General features: G+C 47.9%; 1 protein-coding gene across 1 annotated transcript in view; it reads right to left on the reverse strand.

Moving 5' to 3' along the window:
* The window catches only part of LOC116831157 (IgGFc-binding protein-like), a 124,223-nt gene that overhangs the window by 36,023 nt on the left and 70,082 nt on the right, over positions 1-18,118 (reverse strand). The window contains 12 exon segments of the mRNA XM_075070687.1: positions 208-537; positions 1,172-1,323; positions 1,726-1,848; positions 1,851-1,927; positions 2,200-2,378; positions 2,380-2,771; positions 3,275-3,864; positions 4,600-5,167; positions 7,123-7,721; positions 9,403-9,976; positions 10,976-11,316; positions 11,579-12,792. Coding sequence (XP_074926788.1) covers positions 208-537; positions 1,172-1,323; positions 1,726-1,848; positions 1,851-1,927; positions 2,200-2,378; positions 2,380-2,771; positions 3,275-3,864; positions 4,600-5,167; positions 7,123-7,721; positions 9,403-9,976; positions 10,976-11,316; positions 11,579-12,792 — 5,139 coding nt within the window.

Consider the following 18,118-nt stretch of genomic DNA (forward strand, 5'->3'; position numbering starts at 1 on the left):
ACAAACAGAGGGAGGGATAGATGTGTATCCTGAAAGATGGATAGAGAGATTAGTCCTGGGATTGATGCATATGTATGGGGAAGGATAGACAGATAGATAGACAGATAGACAGATAGATAGATAGATGTGTATGGGCATGGAGTACAGATAGGAGATATTTTTATTCTAAATGTAACCTTTCTGATCATTTCTGCACTTTTTACTCACTCTGATTTCCCAACTTCTTTCTTATGGATGGAGATGTTGTATCCGTAAACGTAGATGTTGGTCAGGCGCACGTAGGAGACAGCCTGGTTGCCCCCCCTGTTGTCGTTCTTCTCATCGATGGTGAAGGGCACCAGGGTGGGGTCGGTCCCGCAGTACTTGGCCAGGGTGTAGGTGCAGGTCCCCTGGAAGTTGAAGTTCAGCCCATCGAAAGTGTGATAGTGCGGGTCCCCCAGCCCCAGCAGGTTCCAATGAAGTCGGGAACACACATCGCACGGTCGTTCTCGATCTTGCACGTCTCCTTGGCCCGACATGTCAGCTCTTTGCAGGGATCTGAAAGGAGAGAAATCCAGCAGTCCATGAGTGAGGGCTAGGGGGCAGGGGAGCTCAGTTCAGCACAGGCCCAGTTACCCACCAGAACCCGCTGGCCCATCAAAACCATTCGGAGATGGGCCATCCGGAGAGGAGTCACTGAGAGACAATTTCCTACAGGCCAGAGACCAGGTCCACATATCCCGGCTCACTGGATGATGAAGAAGAAATTTCTTCGGCTTCCGTAGAAGCTCTGCCGAGTAGGATTAAGTAAATAGCTAGAGTAAGGACCTCAACATTTGACCAAAAGCCGCAGGCCTGGAGGATACTTTTCTTTACCTCTTGACGGTGACATACCAGGTCCAAAGCCCAGGAGAGAATCAATGACCTGATTTGACATATCCTGCCTCCAGCCCATCAGCTCCAACCCAGAGAACCTACTAGGTAACCTGGGAGGGGCAGGGGTAGGGCAGTGAATAGAACCCAGGAGTTCTGGATCATAGACCCCTGCTCTAACCACTAGACCCCACTCTCTTCCTAGATCTAAGGATGGAAACTCTACTCTGTGCCCACTCCTCAACTGTTCTAACTCCATTGAGTCTGCTCTAATGACTCTGTCTCTACGTTCACCTCTCCTCTTGTTTAACTCTTGCACTCTCTTTCACCTATGTTGATGCATTGCATGACTCCATCTCTGATCTGACAGGTTTCATCGCTGGCGCAGCTGTGAGCTTCACAGATCACCCCTTGGGCAGGAATGCAGGTGCAGTTTTGCCGGCACTTGTTGGTCAGAACCGTCTCATTAGGCTGTTTGCAAAAAGAGAAATAACACAATGTAGTCCGGGGAAATGTAGTTTTTCAGTGCGGAGATGTTCAGTTACGTGGAGGCCATATCTGCGACTAGAACAGAGCATCTTATCTCCCAGCCCGCGCCTGCTCTACTCCACTAGGCACTACTGCCTTCCCAGAGCTGGGGAGAGACCAGAGGAGTCGTGACTCCAGCTCCCTGCTCTAACCACTACACTCCACTGCCCTTCCAGACACACGGGTCATGCAACCAGCCTTGCGCCATTAGTGCCTTTTGTCTTTCTACAGAGATTCATCTATTGCCATTGGCAAGTGACAACGGTCTGATCCAACATGGCCGATGAGAGCAGGGGGTGGAAGAAGCGAACGGATAGGAGTTAATACCCAGCAGGGGCCTGGTACCTTGTAATATAGCCCCTTGTTGAAGCACCCACAGCTCTGCAGAGCCACGCAGTCCTGGCCGTCAAAGAGGAAGCCATCGTCGCACTGGCAGCCTTCGGCGCAGGTGTCTGGGCACTTCCTGGCGTCGTCGTGATCCTGGCACAGGTGGTGGTGCAGAGGTCGGCGCACGGCTCGTAGTGACTGTTGGCCGGGCAGCGCGGAGCTAAAGCAGAGAGAGAAGTAATTGATGGCTGGAGGGATCTCAACCCACAGCTTAGAGGGACAGACATGAGGAGAGGAGAATCTAACAGGGACGAGAGGAGCAGGTCACCTTTATAACGGGAAACATGAAGTTTGTTGGATCCCACCCAAAGGAGTCTCTGAAGAAGCCCAGAGGCCTGGTATGAGATACCTAGAATTGCTGTCCCCGCCCCCCGAGGGAGGGAGAGCGAGTGAGACAGGCCCCTTGTGCTACACCAGCATCATGGCACTTACGGCAGAAGGAGGCGTTCCTCCAGGGCTGGATGGTGACCCGGCCTCTTGGCAGGCTGTGACGGTAGCTGTAGATGCTCTGGCACAGGACCTGGGACTCTCCGTTGCCCAGGCACAGATCATACAGGCAGTTGTTGAAATACACAGTGGGGCTGACTGTGCTGTGGCAGGCGGCGAAGGGCCATCGGGGCCGTGAGCAGCCCGCAGTAGTTGCGCTGTTTGAAGAAGTCCTTCCTTGTCTCCTTGCAGACCGGGCAGCTGTTCCCGGCACATCCGTCCTCACAGGCCGCTCCCGGGATTGGGACTTTCCAGGCGGAACCGAATGCTGCCACGTTAGGGGCCGCTCTGCCATCGGGAAGCAGGAACTCGTCGTCCCGACGCCCGTTGTAGTTCCCGCACAGGCCGCACGTCTGGCCCCGGTAGTTCCCTGGGACGGTGACTCTGGCGTGGTAAACCAGGTCGTAGCTCACGGTGAGGCCAAAGTCTGTTTGCACGAGCACGTTCCCACCGTGCTGATATGCTTGGAGCTGCCCATCGGCCACAACCACAGGGAGGTTGTGAGACACCCCGTCCACCTGAAAGAGACGGACCATTCCCTGTGAGCCGGGGGAGTGGATGCTATAGGGTGGGCAATGGGTACAAGATAGGGTCTCGGTGACACCTGGGCAAATCTGTAGTGACTCCACTGAAATTCAATTAAGTTATGGCCATTTCCGCTCTCATTGACCCCAAGGTAAATCCAGGGTCACCTCGTTCAGTGCAATGGCATCAGGCCCGATTCTGATCTCAGTTCCTGGCCTTACTCTGCAATCACCCACTGAGCGCAATGAGCTGAGGGCTGGATTCCGATCTCACTTGTCCCAGAGAAATCCAGAGCGGATTCTGCTTTCTTCAGCGGGATGTCTCTGGATTGGTACTGGTGCCAATAAGGTCAGGATCAGATCCTGGTATTGGACCCCTCCTGCCCACATGCTCCTTATGAGTGACCCAAGACACAAGTGCCCTTTGCATTGCCACATCGGTGGGGTTGCCCTATTGCAGGGTTCAGCCCCATGGGAACATCTTGAGCGGGACTTACCATGACAAGTCCTTTCCTGTTCTGCAGCAGGGTGAGCGTGAGCCCATAGACCTCCACAGACACCAGCCTGGTGACAGACACCTTCCCATTGCCCCAGGGCACATTCTCCGCCTTTACGGCAAAGGATGTTAGGTTCCCGGTGTTGGCGCAGCTCTTGGTCAGGATGTAGGTGCAGGTGCCTTGGAAATCGAAGGCGACCCCATCAAAGGAGAGGTAGTGGGGGTCCCCGGCAGCAGAACATGTTGCAGATCCGACAGGCTGGCATTTCTGGATGCCATTCACCAACTTGCACTCCTCATTAGGGCGGCAGGACAACCCCTTACACACCACGTCTCCACGGGCCTGACACACACACTGCTCCTGGCATGTTGGGTGGAAGGTCTCCCCAGCCTTATAATAAAATCCCATGTAGCCACATCCACATTGGGATATAGGGACGCACTCATCACCGCTGAGCACAAAGCCCTCATCACACACGCAGCCTTCCCAGCACTGGCTCGAGCACTGAACTGGGGCGTAGAGGCTGCTGCAGGTCGACTGGCAGCCCCGGGCACAGACCTCATAGTGGCTGTTTTGGGCACAGGAGGGACCTGCCATTGAAATAACAAGACATTAGCATCCCATAAAAGAAAACTATATAGATTCTGAACTACGTAACAATGTAAGGGCTGGAGAAAGGAGCCTGATGACAGCCCTGGAGAATGGAGTCAGTTGGGTGCAGTATAGGAAGCTGCCGGGAAAACTTCTGTCATATTTTGCCTTGCCAGTATGTCATTGTTGGACCCTTGTCAGAGGAGAGTTCAGTCTCCATGGTCTGTTCACCTCTTGACCCCTTTTGACACTGGCAACTCAGGGGTATTTAGTTCCAGTTATTACCGTGAGCTCTGTGACAGGCTCATTTGTCCAATAAGGACCTGCATGAGATTCACATGCTCACGAAATACAGGACCCATATCCCATTCCCTGGACATCCCACACTGAGTCAACTTCTCACTCTCAGGCAGGGGGAATTCGCATCCTCCAAATGACAGGCCCTGAATTCCAATTCCCTGCCCCTGAGCCAGTCAGTTGCCGTCTTGGTGTCTGATCAGAGCTTGTGCCCCTAGGGGAAAAATCCCCATATCCTCTCACATGCCCACCCTGAGCTGGCTAGTCCCCTAACTCTGGGGCTGGATCAGAGCCCGCACCCCCTAGGGCAGAAACATCTCATATCCCCTTCCCTGAAAACCAACCAACTTGTCTTTCCCTTGAGCAAACACCCTGTTTTCTTTCCCTCGTGCATTAACTTTCATCGCAGAAGATGGTCCCAAGCTGCTTCCACTTACTGCAGAAGGAGTTGGTCCTCCAGGCATAGATAGTCACCCCAGCAGCATGGCAGGCTGTGGCATAGCTGGTGATAAGCTGGCATATCACAGCTTGTTGGCCTTTGAAGAAGCAATAGTCGTACACGCAGTCTTGGAAGTAGCCCTCGGGGTCGACTTTGCTGTGACACTCTCGGAAGGGGCCGCTCTTGTCTAGGAGGATCCCACACTCCCCATTCATTCCTCTTTGGCTTCTCTCAACAGCCTCTAGATCTGAGCACTCGTCCTTGGCAACCTCCACACAGCCGGGGATATCCTTCACCTTCCAGCTCTGCCCAAAGACCGTTGGGTTTGGGGCCAATGTGCCACCCCTCGTGGTCAACTCATCACTCTTGTCCCCGTTGAAGTTCCCACAGAGACCGCACACGGCTCCAGCGTAGGTGCTTGGAGCAGTGACAGTGATCCGGCTCTGCCAGTCAAAGGCGACGGTGAGACCGAAGTCAGTCTGGACCACTGCTTCCTGCCCCCTCCGGTATATGGAGATCTTGCTGTCATTGGTGCTATATGGTAGGTTGATCAGCATGCTGTTCACCTGGGATCAATGTCAAGGGATCAGTGAGAATGGTCTGACACTGAGCAAGCAACTCTGAACCTGCAGAACACTGTTCCCTACAGAACTTTACAGGTAGATCTGGTTGAAATCAAAACCCAAATGGTGAATTTTTATTTCATTTTCATTCTCTTCATTTTTTTTTTCCTTTTTAAAAAACATTTTTTAAACTATGTTTCAGTTTCCCATTTGTAGGTTAAATAGTTTTTGAAAATGAATTTTTATTGATTCCAAAATCAAACATTTTCAATTTGGGAACGTTTTTGAGTCATAAAAAAATCCTACCCATTTTTTTGTTCATGGTGACTCATTAAAATTGCCAATACAAACCTCCCAAATGAAGCCAATGCACAATGACTGATGACTGGAGACAGACTGGAGAGATAGGGGTATAAAGACAAAATGCCAAAGAAAGAAAGAAAATTATAGCAACTAAACACAAAAAGAAAAAATATATACAAAGAGTGACAAATGAACACAAAAAGGGAAGATAGCTAATGAATCTGAGGAGAAATAACTTGCAATTAGAGCTAGTTGGGATTTTCCAACAGAATGATTTTTGCAGCAGAAAATGCAGTTTCTGAACATTTGAAATTTACTACAAGAGAAATTTGATTTTGCTGGAAATTTTCCATTTTCCTGGAAGGACAATGAAAATGAAATATTCACTTTGGGTCAATTCAACCTGAACTAGAATATTTCATGTTTTAACTATCTCTCAATGTTTCATTTTGAGTCAGTTACAAAGCAATTAAGCGTCTTTTCCCTATGGCACATTGCCTTATGGGAGTTGTAGTTCCAGTCCCCATTGTCGCCAAAGGGCTGGGCTCTCTGGGGGACTACAGCTCCCTGTAAAAAATTTCTAATGCTTGGAGCATCATGGGTATCACATGACTCTGGTTGTATTATGGGAGATATAGTCCCCCAGGAGAAAATGGTGTCAGGAACTACAGCTCCCATCAGGCAATAGGGAAATACGATTTAGTCTTGAAATGTGGCTGGAAACGCTGGATCAGAACATTTCTGTTTGAGTTGCTTGAAATGTTTCATTCACTTGAACATATTAAAATGTAATATTTTGACATTTCAACTTTTTACGCCATTTTGGGATGAAAACAAAATTTGGAAAGATCTAAACTTCCTGTGAGGTTCACAGTCCACATTTCACTCAGCTCCGCTTGCGATGCGGACATACACGGAGAAGCCTTATTTGTATAGCAGCAATGCAGAAAGTAAGGTTCGGCTGATTATCTACATGAAATTACATCTGAGTTGGAGGAACTGAGAAAGAGGCACAAGCAAATGTGGATGCAATTCCAGGCAGTTCCAAAGTAGAGGTTGCTGAATAATGGGTTTTTCAGATTGATGTCAATTGTGTATGTGTGTGTACCTATATATTGGATGAAACTAAACTTTTGAGCATTTTTTGTGTTTTGGATAGTTTTGAAAATAAAATTAAAGCACATTTTCAATTAAAAGTCATTTCAAACTGATTTTTTTTTAAATGTCAAAATGGAACATTTGATTGTTTGGGATTTTTTTAAAGGGTATCATTCAAATTGAAACAATGTGATGAAACCACCACAAATTTTCCAAATATTTTGGTGTCGCTGAACCTGCATTTTTTTTTAACCAAAAAAGGTTTTGTATGAAAACTGTCAGCCAGCTAAAGTCCAGTTATCCATCAGAATTTTCAGCATGTTAAGAGAACTGCCTAAGTTTGCTGAAAAGGTGGTTCAATTAAACATCTAGGCACAGAGTCCTGGGGAAAGGAAAGGAAAAAGAAAAGAAAAGGTAAAATGAGTGAACTCAGGAGAGAAGAAAAGAATGACGACTGACCACAGGAAGGAAAGAAAAAGGTTCGCTGGCTAAACATAGCAAAGGAAGACAGGTCTGATGAGTGACCAGGAAAGGGCAGAAAGGTTTGATAAACTCACCATGACTCTGCCGGTGTTTTCCCTGCTGATCACAATGTCGACCTCATAAACTTTGACCTGCACAACTTTGGTGAAGGACACAACTTGACTGCCCCGATGGTCGTTCTGAACTAGGACCTGGAAATCCACCAGGTCCTGGCTTTTGATGCACAGACCAGTGAACTGATACAGGCAGGTGCCCTGGAAGTCAAACTTCTTCCCATCAAAGCTGATGTAGTGAGGATCCCCCGAAGCCGAGCAGGTTCCGTAGCTGCTGGGGTAGCAGTTCTGGATGCCATTCTCTACCCGGCACTGCTCCCCAGTCCTGCACCCTGAGGCCTGGCAGCTCACTTGCCTGGTTTGGGGGTCACAGAGGCACCGTCTGGTGCAGGTTCTGTCCCCCCAGAATTGCTCTCCAAGGGCATATAGATGCCCGTTGAACTTGCACCCACAGCTGGCTTTGGGGATGCATTTTCCAGCATCCAGCACGAAGCCCTCATTGCATTGGCAGGTCTCCACGCAGGGTAAGGAGCAGTTGTTAGGGGCTGCTTGGTCATTGCAGGTGGCAGGACATGCAGAGCCGCAAGCCTTATACTGGCTATTCTCCTGGCAGGGCAGAGCTGTCAAAAGAACAGGACACTGAGATCTCTGGGAATATTGCTCCCCTGTAGCATTAAACAGTTTGTCACAGGTCTAAGGAGGCCCAGCTGGAAATTCTGCATCATAGCAGCCTCTAATGATACTCCTGAACCTACAGTGAGCTGTGCCCCATAGAACTAGAGATGTCACAGCCCCCATCACCTTCAGTCCATGGCTTTGTCCAGTTTACCTTTAAAAGACTGAAGTAATGGGGCTCCCACCCATCCACTGGAGAAGATAATTCTGTAGGCTGATAGACTTCATCATTTTCCCTTTGCTCCATCTTGTCCCATTACTGTTAGATATACCCACTGGGACTATTTCCCCTAACCACTTCCTCCCTCATCACATCCTCTGATCAGGTTGTCTCATCCACTGCTTATACCTAGTCTACACGAAAAAGGGTATGCTAGTATACCTATACCAGCAAAGTCCCCTAGTCGGGATATTACTTATACCAGCAAAAGAGTTTTTATGCTGATATAGCTCATACCATTTCCCCAAATGAATTAAGCTATAATGGCAAAAGGTCTTTGCTGGGTCCTGTGTCCAGCTGTGGTCACCCATGTTGAAGAAAGATCTAATCAGACTGGAGTAGATGCAGAGAAGGGCTAGTAGAATGCTATGGGGAATGGAGGGCTATTTTAAGAGAGTAGACTAAAAGAGCTTCACTTATTTAACCTAGCAAAGAAGGGGATGTGATTTCTCTCCATAAATACATTGAGGGGAACACCAAGGAGGGAAAAGAGATGTTTAAACGAAAGGAAAACATTGGCACGAGAACAAAGGAGGCTAAACTGACCATGAGTCATGAAACAGATTTGCAATAGGAGCAGTTGGGGAAAGAACTTCATGATTTGAAGAGGGAGCCTGATAAAATTCTGAACAGGATTGTATGACAGGATGCATACTGGAGGGACTGGATGCAATAACCCAGGAGGTCCCTTCCAGTACTGTGTTCCTGTGTTTGCCAGTATAATTGTATCAACTCTAGGGTTGTTTGCTGATATAGAACTGTCATAAAGAATCACAGCCCTAACTGCTATTCTTATGATGACAAATGTTTCTAGCCTAGAGATGGCTTGAGTCATCAGTTAGCTGAGCTATGCACAATGTTTCCTTCTTATTCAGTCCCCCCATCTCTTTAATTATTTGCATTGGCCATTTTTCAAATTCCCCCAACAGCCAAGGTTGAGGCCGGAACCTCTACTGAAGTCAAAGAAGTCATGCCAAGTTCCACCAGAGATGGAACTGTCTCATTATTGTTAGTTATAGGTGCCTAACAAGTGTTAAAAGAAGACAGAGCTATTCAACAGAAGCCAACTGAGAACCACTGAGGTGTGATACAGAGATATCAATTCTCATTATGATGTTCCAAAGGCACTAAAATATTTATCTGTGCAGTCTTACCACATCCATGATCTCAGAGCCTCCATAATGTTTACACTCAGTTCTACAAATCTCTTTAGGCCTCTTGAGGACCTGTTCCCATTCACATTTTGCCATTAACTTCAAACTCTGATACTAAAACCTGCAGCCTTTAACTCATGAGCCAGCATTTGGCTGAGATGATTAGGGGTGAACTAGATGACCTCCTGAGGTCTCTTCTAACCCTAATCTTCTATGATTCTATGATCTCTTTGTCACCCTGGGTATACTCACAGCACCCCGTGGGTGTCCTCCAGTCAGAGATGGCCACCCCCTCTTTCCGGCAAGCATCGGCATAGCTTGTCAGTGCCTGGCACAGCATCTCCTTGAGGCCGTTGTTCATGCACAGGTCGTAGACGCAGTTGTCCAGGTAGATTTTGGGGTCAATCACAGAGTGGCATCGGCTGAAGGGGACACCCGCCTCTTTGGTGATCCAACCGCAGAAGGGCTCAGCTTTGTACCTGCCAACCAGCTCTGGGGAGCAGCTCTTGCACTCCCCGTGGCAGTCGTCCCAGCAGAACCTGTCCCCGTCCTCCACCTTCCAGCTCCTCCCGAACTCCACAGGGCTGGCAGCCAGCGTCCCGAATGGGGTGGCAAAGTCATCCCTGGCATCCCCGTTGTAGTTGCCACATAGGCCACACATGCTCTCCGAGAAGCTGCTGGAGATCTTCACCACCAGGTAGCTGTTCCAGTCATAGGAGACCCTCAGGGAGAAGTCAGTCTCAATGACCACAGAACCTCCACTCTGATACACCTTCAGCTTCCCCTCGAGCAGGGAGATGGGAAGGCGGGAGCGCTGGTCATTCACCTGGAAATTGAACCACAAGAAACTATCATTGTTTTGGGTGCATTACCCAAAGGAATCTGGCATAGTGAGAGACTGAGGCTGCTATGTGCCACTGATAAATAATAAATAATGATAAGTTGAGATTTGCAAGGTTAGCTAGGGGATTTAGCCACGCAACTCCCATTAACTGCAGTGTAGTTACATACCCAAATCAGCCTTGAAAATCTCAGCCACAGATTTTTCTATACAAAACCACCATTAGCTTGACATGCTCTGCTGAAGACAGAGGTAGAGCGTTACATGAGCAACTTGGGTGGGGGGGGGAGGATTCCAGAGCTGGGATAGTAAAGCTATATGTGGGGACTGGAGGGGGCAGCCTAGGGCTGGGATAGTTGTGGGGAGATTGTGGGTCTTGATTGATGGTCACCAGCAGATCTATAAAAGCAGCAAAGAATCCTGTGGCACCTTATAGACTAACAGATGTTTTGGAGCATGAGCTTTCGTTGATGAATACCCACTTCTTCAGATACATGCATCCCTCTGATACTTAGCAGATCTATGTGTGTGTGGGAAGCCCAGGGCTGGAGTTGCAGGGGGATTGTCAGTTTAGACTGAGAGGCACTGGCAAAGCAGGGTGTGAGGTGATCACAGATCAGGATTAAGGGGCATTGACAGAGGTGAGGGGAAAGAGAGGAGCCCAGGGCTGGAATAGCAGCAGGCTGTGGGTTAGGATTAAGGGGCATTGGCAGAGGTGAGGTGAAAGGGGGGAGCCCAGGGTTGGAATAGCAGGGGGCTGTGGGTTAGGATTAAGGGGCACTGGCAGAGTTGAGAGGAAAGTGGGAGGAATACCAGGGCTGGAATAGCAAGCGAGCTGTTGTTCAAATCTGAAGTAAAACTCTGTCATAAAACTTTCCAGCAGCTGCCTCTAGCAAATGCGATTTTATGTTAGCATCACCATATCTACCCTTAAAACATAAGCAGAAAACAAAGTATCAGTATTTATTCACATTGCTATCTTACCCTCACAAACCCAGTCTCATATCTGACCACTGAGACAGTGACATTATAGACTTCAACCGTCACATAACCAACATAGGAAACACGCGTGTTGCCCCTGTTGTCGTTCTTGGCCTTGACACTGAATGACGGGAGAGTTGAGTCTGAGCCACAGGTCTTGGCGATGGTGTAGGTGCAGGTGCCCATGAAGTCGAAATTCCGCCCATCGAAGGTGTGATAATGTGGGTCTCCCTGAGCCCAGCAGGTGGATTCTGACTCAGCCACACACTCCGGGCGGCCATCTACAATCTGACACGTCTCTTTCTTCCTGCATTGAACAGTGCTGCAGGACAGGATGGGGTTACCTAGAAAGATTCAACCAGCCAGTTATACAAGAACTCACTTATGACATGTAGTGACAGGCATTGAAACAATTTGTTTGTTTGCTGTGCATTTTTCAGCCACTAGGAGTCTCAGTGCAGGATGAGGAGGCCGGTAAACAAAGGTGACAAAGCTTGATTTCAAGCTGTGTGCAGTCTCTTTCTGTATATGTGTTGCCATATCCCATTCTATGGAGGATTGGGGGGGGGGGAGGGTGGCTTTTATTTACACCCAAAATTGACTTACTGTTTGCACAAACGCCTGATGAGCCATATCCACTGTGATCGTTCCCTCCAAAGCTCAGCAGACCAAAGGGAGAGGTCGGGTGCTGTATGGAAAGGGCACTAATCCCTGTGCCGAAGCTGTACTCTCCCCAAGAATACTCTGTGCCGGGGATCTGCCTCCACTGGACATTTCCTATGGCTTTCTGATCAGAGATGATCCTGCCGGACTCTGAGCTCTTGACTACGATCAGCACATGGTTCTCAAACTCCTTCACTCCGTCAATGTGGTAGGATTGGCAGTAGCTTATGATGGGTGGGATGTTGATGAAGAACGGGTCATACGTGGTTTTCCCATTTTTAGCACCAGTGAAGAAGAGAAGAACCTGGATGCCGGCGCTAGCAGAGATGTAAAGTGGGTGAGAGACTCGGACTTCAAATTCAACAACCTGCCCAGCCAATATGTTGCGGGAAGCTCGTATGGGCCCCGACTGATAGTCAATGCGAGTGTTTTGGGAGGCGACGATGTATGCAATGTCATACTTGTTCTGGAAGGACAGAGGAGGAACGATGTATGTGCTGCCCCAGCTGGAGACAGGCAGGAGCTGCTCGACTGCATGATCACAAGCGGTGTTTTTTTCAGCACAGCTGTGCCCAGTCAAGACGGCCACATGTTCCCGCGACTCAATCTTGGTGCCAGATAAATCCACAGAGCTTTGCAGTTGCAAGGCTTGGTAGGGAGCGAGGGTAACAGTGAGTTTACGCCCAGCACCATAGATCCACTGTTTGAAAATTACAGCCCCTTTCAAATAAATATTAACTGTAGTGGGAGCCTGTCCTGCTACGACAGCAAACTCTTTGAAACTTCTTAAATGGAAACCAGGTGGACTTACAATGTAATATACAGTACCCAACTTCTCAGTGGGATACACTACAGTGGTAGCAATGGAATTGGGCTTTGAGTTAACAGACAGGACAGAGATGTCTTTGTCAGCCCGAATCAGGATGGTGCTATCAAAGATTTGGCTCCCAAACATCTCTACTGAGGCTGGGATCTGCACGGTCACCGTCTGTCCTTCTCCAACAGGCATCACTCTCCAGAACATACCCTTGTTCACCGTCACAGTAACTGTAGTGGAGGCATGGTAACCAGTGATGAACAGCTTGCAATCTGCGCTGACACTTTCGACATGGTTTTGCATGAAGACCGTAATGAATTCTTTCCCACGGAAACTTGCTCTGCAAAGACCTGAAAGTAACAGATTGTGGGTTAAGAAAGAGGGTCAAAAACCCCACACCAAATCATAGCTGGGAAAAGAACGCAAGTGTCCCAACTTCCAGATTCACTGCTCTAACCAAGAGCTACTAGTCACCCACCCATGTAGGGAATAGAACGCTGGAGTCCTGACTCCTAGGCTCTCTTAGTTCAACCCAAAACCCCACTTTCCTTCCGGACTTAAAAATAGAAACCAGGAGTCCTGACTTCCAGACCCCTCTGCTCTAGCCATTAGACTGGCATTGTTCTCCCGGAGAAGGGAGAACATGCAAAAGAAGACCTATCATGAAGAAACCAAATACGAGGAAGAATGACTTAATAATAGTAGGAAATAAGGTATGAAGAAGAAGCTTAAAAGTGAAAAAGACCAGACATGAAGAAAGCAAATCAACCGTCGCAGAGAACTCTGAACTTGAAAAACAAGGACAACTTAATATGAATACAAAGAAAAAGACTACACACACAGAAGTGCCACCAAACACAGGGACAAGGAAGACCAAATGTGAGGAAGACGGAAAACAGAGAAGATGAGAACCAACATGAACAACAGTAACTCCGCACTTAACATTGTAGTTATGTTTCTGAAAAATGCAACTTTAAGTGAATCGATGTTAAACGAATCCAATTTTCCCATAAATTGGGAGGTTAGGTTCCAAGGAAATTTTTGACGGACAGACAAAAGGCATTATATACTGTACAGTACTGTACTGTGGTGAGGAGGTGCCCCTATCTTACCCATGGGGCTCAGGGCTGGGGGTGCAGGGTCTGGGAGGGAGTTAGGGTGCGGGAGGGCGCTCAGGGTGGGGTGCAAGGTCTGGCAGGGAGTTAAGGTATGGGAGGGCACTCAGGGTGGGGTGCAGGGTCTGGGAGGGAGTTAGGGTGCCGGAGGGCGCTCAGGGTGGGATGCATAGTTTGGCAGGGAGTTAAGGTATGGGAGGGCACTCAGGGTGGGGTGCAGGGTCTGGGAGGGAGTTAGGGTGCCGGAGGGCGCTCAGGGTGGGATGCATAGTTTGGCAGGGAGTTAAGGTATGGGAGGGCACTCAGGGTGGGGTGCAGGGTCTGGGAGGGAGTTAGGGTGAGGGAGGGTGCTCAGGGTGGGGTGCAGGGTCTGGGATGGAGTTAGGGTGCGGGAGGGCACTCAGGGTGGGGTGCAGGGTCTGGCAGGGATTTAGGGTGCAGGAGGGCGCTCAGGATGGGGGTGTGGGAGAAGGCTCAGGGCTGGGGCAGGCAGGAGGTGCAGAGCACTTACCTGGGGTAGCTCCTGTTTGGTGCAGGGGGTGTGCAGGTGGCTCTGCACAGCGCAGCACCATCCCCATGGCCACGATTCTGGGAGCTGCGATTCTGGGAGCTGCTTCCCTGCCCCTCGGCAGGCAGGGCCCCCTGAATGCAGGCGCTTTAGGGGCTGCAGGGCCCTGGGCTAAGGGATCCCTGGGGCCCTGGCCTGCAGCTCTAAAGCCCCTTTCAGAATGCGGCCCTGTGAGCAAGGGCTAGAGGACTGAGGAGGAAGAGGGACAGCCAGCGGTTGCAGAGAAGTGGCTCTTTCCCCTTCAAAGCTGGCCAGAGAGAAGCCCCTGCTCCTCCTGAGTCCTCTTGCTCGTGCTCGCAGGGCCGCATTCTGAAAGGGGCTTTAGAGCTGCAGGCCAGGGCCTCAGGGCCTCCTTAGCCTAGGGCCCTGCAGCCCCTAAAGCCCCTGCGTTCCAGATGGCCCTGCCTGCCGGTGAGGGGAGGGGGGTGGGGCATGGGGGCAGCTTCCCAGCTTGCTACCTTCCTCCCAAAAAATCCTAAGGACCATCAAACAGCTGGGGGAAGCGCTGGGAAGGAGGGAGGAAGGGAGGAGGTGGAGAAGAGGAACTTGTGCAATGCTCCCTTGTAAAGTCAGCCAAAAATACATTATAAGGGAGCATTAGAGAAGTTTAAATGAATATGTTCCCTAAAAGAGCAGCGACAACTTCGAAACAACATTAAGCGGGAGGACAGTAACTAAGGAGTTACTGAAACTTGAAAATGATGGAGAAGAATGACTGAGCACAAGTGAGAGAAAAGATTGAACAAAAAGAAGCCAGAACAAGATGAAGAGCGAGCATAAAGAAATCCAGATGTGAAGAAGATTGAGCATAAAGAGGCCAGAACAAGAAGAATGAGCATGAAGAAATCCAAACTTAAAGTGGGAGTATAATGCTGAGTATGAAGAAGACAAAAGAAGAATGAGCATGAAGAAATGCAGACCTGAAGATTGACCATGAAGACAATCAAACAAGAAGAACAAGCATGAAGAAATACAAATTTGTAGAAGAATATTCAGTACAAAGAACATGAGAGAAAAAGACTGAGTATGAAGACAGAACAAGATGAAGAATGAGTATGAAAAAATCCAGACTTGAAGATTGAGAAAGAACAAAAAAGCATTAAGAATTCCAAAGAAGAAAATCAAATTAAAAAGGAATGAATGAAGAAGACCAAACAGAGAGATAACTGAGCACAAAGAAAGCTAAAAAAAAAAAAAAAAAAAAGATGAAAAAAATCAAAGAAAAAAATGAAAAACCAACAGGTTGTTTACAGTTTCTGTTTAAATTTTTCAAAATCCAAAAAATTTCAAGGGGGGGAAATCCATCAGTTTCGCAAAAGTTATTTTAAAAAGGCCATTTAAAATGAGAATTCTTTTCATTTAAAAAACCTGAAACCAGCTTGACTATTAAACCTTCTGAAGATACCTGTGCAGCTTTGACTGCTACTCAGCGGCAGTGTAGTATAGTGGCTAAAGCTGACACTTGGTCCCATAAGACATGGGTTCTGTTCACAGATCTGACCCTGGTTTGCTCGGTAACTGTAGGCAAAGAACTTCCCCTTTCTGTGCCTTAATTTCTTCAACTGTAAAAGGAGGATAATGACCTACTTTGAAATCTACTGATGATAAGGCCTGGATAGGAAATAATATTCCTCCCATGAGAATTTTCTAAATTTCTTCCCATTCCAGATTTGGATGAAAAGTGGAAATGCTGAAAATTTTTGCAAACTGAAACTCTGATTTTCTTTCCGTTTGGATTAATTGAAATGTTTTGATTTGATAATTTCAAAATACTTTGTTCCAATTTTGATCTCCTTTTTTACATAGTTTTAGAATAAATTAATTTACATTTCAAAATAAAAAGTCATTTTAAAATGAAAGAAACAGATTTTTTGTTGTGAAATTGTCGAAATGGGATGTAGGGTGGCAGATGTGGGGCTAGCGGAGGGGTACGGCAATTGGTAATGGGCATTTTGATGGGTCAGGGATACCCTGTGAGCTCAACAGAGTCTGGTGGCACTTGACACATCTGAGCACTTTGCTTTTAGTCAGGGTCTTTAGCAAGAGGTTCTGCAGTATAAGGATAAGGCCTTTGCCTGCAGCCATATTGTAAGGCCTAAAGCCTACGGCCTTCGTCTGCAGCCCGATTAAAAGAGCAGCCAAGAAGCAGCCATTAGCTAAGGAGCAGGAAGTCACCTCCTCACATTCCATCTAAATTACATTAAAGCAATTACATTAAAGCATAGTATCAGGCTGTTAAGAAGGAGGTCCCATCCTAATGGCACCCACTGTCAACAGGTACAAAAACAGATCTTAAGATGGCTAAAGAAAAGTTAGTTTGATAGTGTCACAACGCAGAGCCCCCCTCCCTCAGGGGGTCCTCTGGGGAGGCAGATCAGCATTGTATGTTGCTAACACTGTTGCAAGCATCGCAAGGCATTTTGGGAAGGGTTAAAAGTATGAATGCAGAACAAAAAGTTTCTTTACAGGCAACAAAAGGCCAGATGGGGAGGAAAGGAGAAAAGAACAGGGTAAACTTGATGTTCCAGCTACACCCAAAGATAAGGCGCTGACTCCAGCCCACGGCCATTGCACACACTCTGCTACCTGCCAAGAAGGAAGTGGGGGAGTCCACCCCCTGACCAGCCAGAAGAAATGAGTGGCTGAACAAATTGCAGGGGCCACAAAAAAGTAAAACAACAAAGGAAAAATAACAGTCTTGCAGCCGCCGATTTGTTTTGGGGAAAATTGAGAAGGCCACAGAAAGCCAGTTTGGACTAGTACAAAGAGCAACAGGAACAGAGGGCCCTGAACAAAAACAACCCCAAAAGAACCCAGGACTTAAAAACACTCCCAAGAGCCAAAGCAAGTCAGAGATCATAGTGGACCCCAAACAACCTGGGTCAAAGACAAGAACTCCCATCCACCCTTCCCTCAACCCCTTTCTTCTTATGTTCCACCCAGGCTTGGGTAGTGCGAGTGAGAGTATGAAAGTGAGTTAGGGCTTGGGGCACTTCCTTCCTCTGAGAGACGTGGGGAACACACACCCCCAGCACTCTCCCCTGTTATTTTATTATTTTATTAATAAAGCTTTAAAACTTAGACACTTGGTGTGTTTCGTCATCTCCTCCCCAAACAATCCTGTGACCTCAGCCTGACCACCTAATGCCTCAGGCAGACTGGTAACAAAAATCTGTCACAATAGCATCCTCTGTGTCAAGAAATCACTTATCAACAGCTGTGGTTGTGAAATCCTCATTTCTTTATTGTTTTGTCATTATGGTCCCCACTTCCCTATTGTTTATCTGTCTGGTCTCTGTCTGGTTCTTTAATTGTTTCTGTCTGTTATATAATTAATTTTGCTAGGTGTATTAATTAAGGTGGTGATAAGGATGGTAGAGAATTTTCTTACGCTATGTTTGGAGTGAATTTTAGTAAATTTTAGTAATCGTGAATGGTAAGGTACAGCTTAAAAAGGATCAATTTCACACTATTTAAACGGTTCAAAAGAAGTTCTTTGGGAATCCAACTCCCAGGACACAACCCAAAGATCAGAGCTGCCAGACCCTCAACATTCTGCCATGGACATCGCAGAAACTTGAGTCCCCCCAGATGGACCTGATTCTGACAGACATCCAGATAAAGTTCATCCTGTCCTTATGGGAGTTGTGTGGGAGACGTGTACATTCTGGTTTGGGTGATGTTAAGAAATGAGGTTTGTAAGGGCATTTACTGTGTGGAGGGCTCTTCACTGGATGGTTAAAGAGGCCCATAAACCTGCTAAAAATTAAGCCCTGAAGTCGTAAAGGTAGGGTGTTTTCTCTGAGTCAAGAGAAGGTGTTTGCTCTGAGTTCAGAGAAGGGTTTTGGCTCTGAGCCCATGAAGAGTAGAGCCAGAGCCCATGGAGGGGTAGTGGTAAACTAGCCTCCTGTCCCAAACCTGGACTTTAGCGTCCACAATCTGGACATGTCCCAAAGCTGGACCTTAAGCGTCCAATGAATCTG

The sequence above is a fragment of the Chelonoidis abingdonii genome, chromosome 11 (genome assembly GCF_003597395.2).
Source record: "Chelonoidis abingdonii isolate Lonesome George chromosome 11, CheloAbing_2.0, whole genome shotgun sequence".
NCBI classification, from domain to species: domain Eukaryota; kingdom Metazoa; phylum Chordata; order Testudines; family Testudinidae; genus Chelonoidis; species Chelonoidis abingdonii.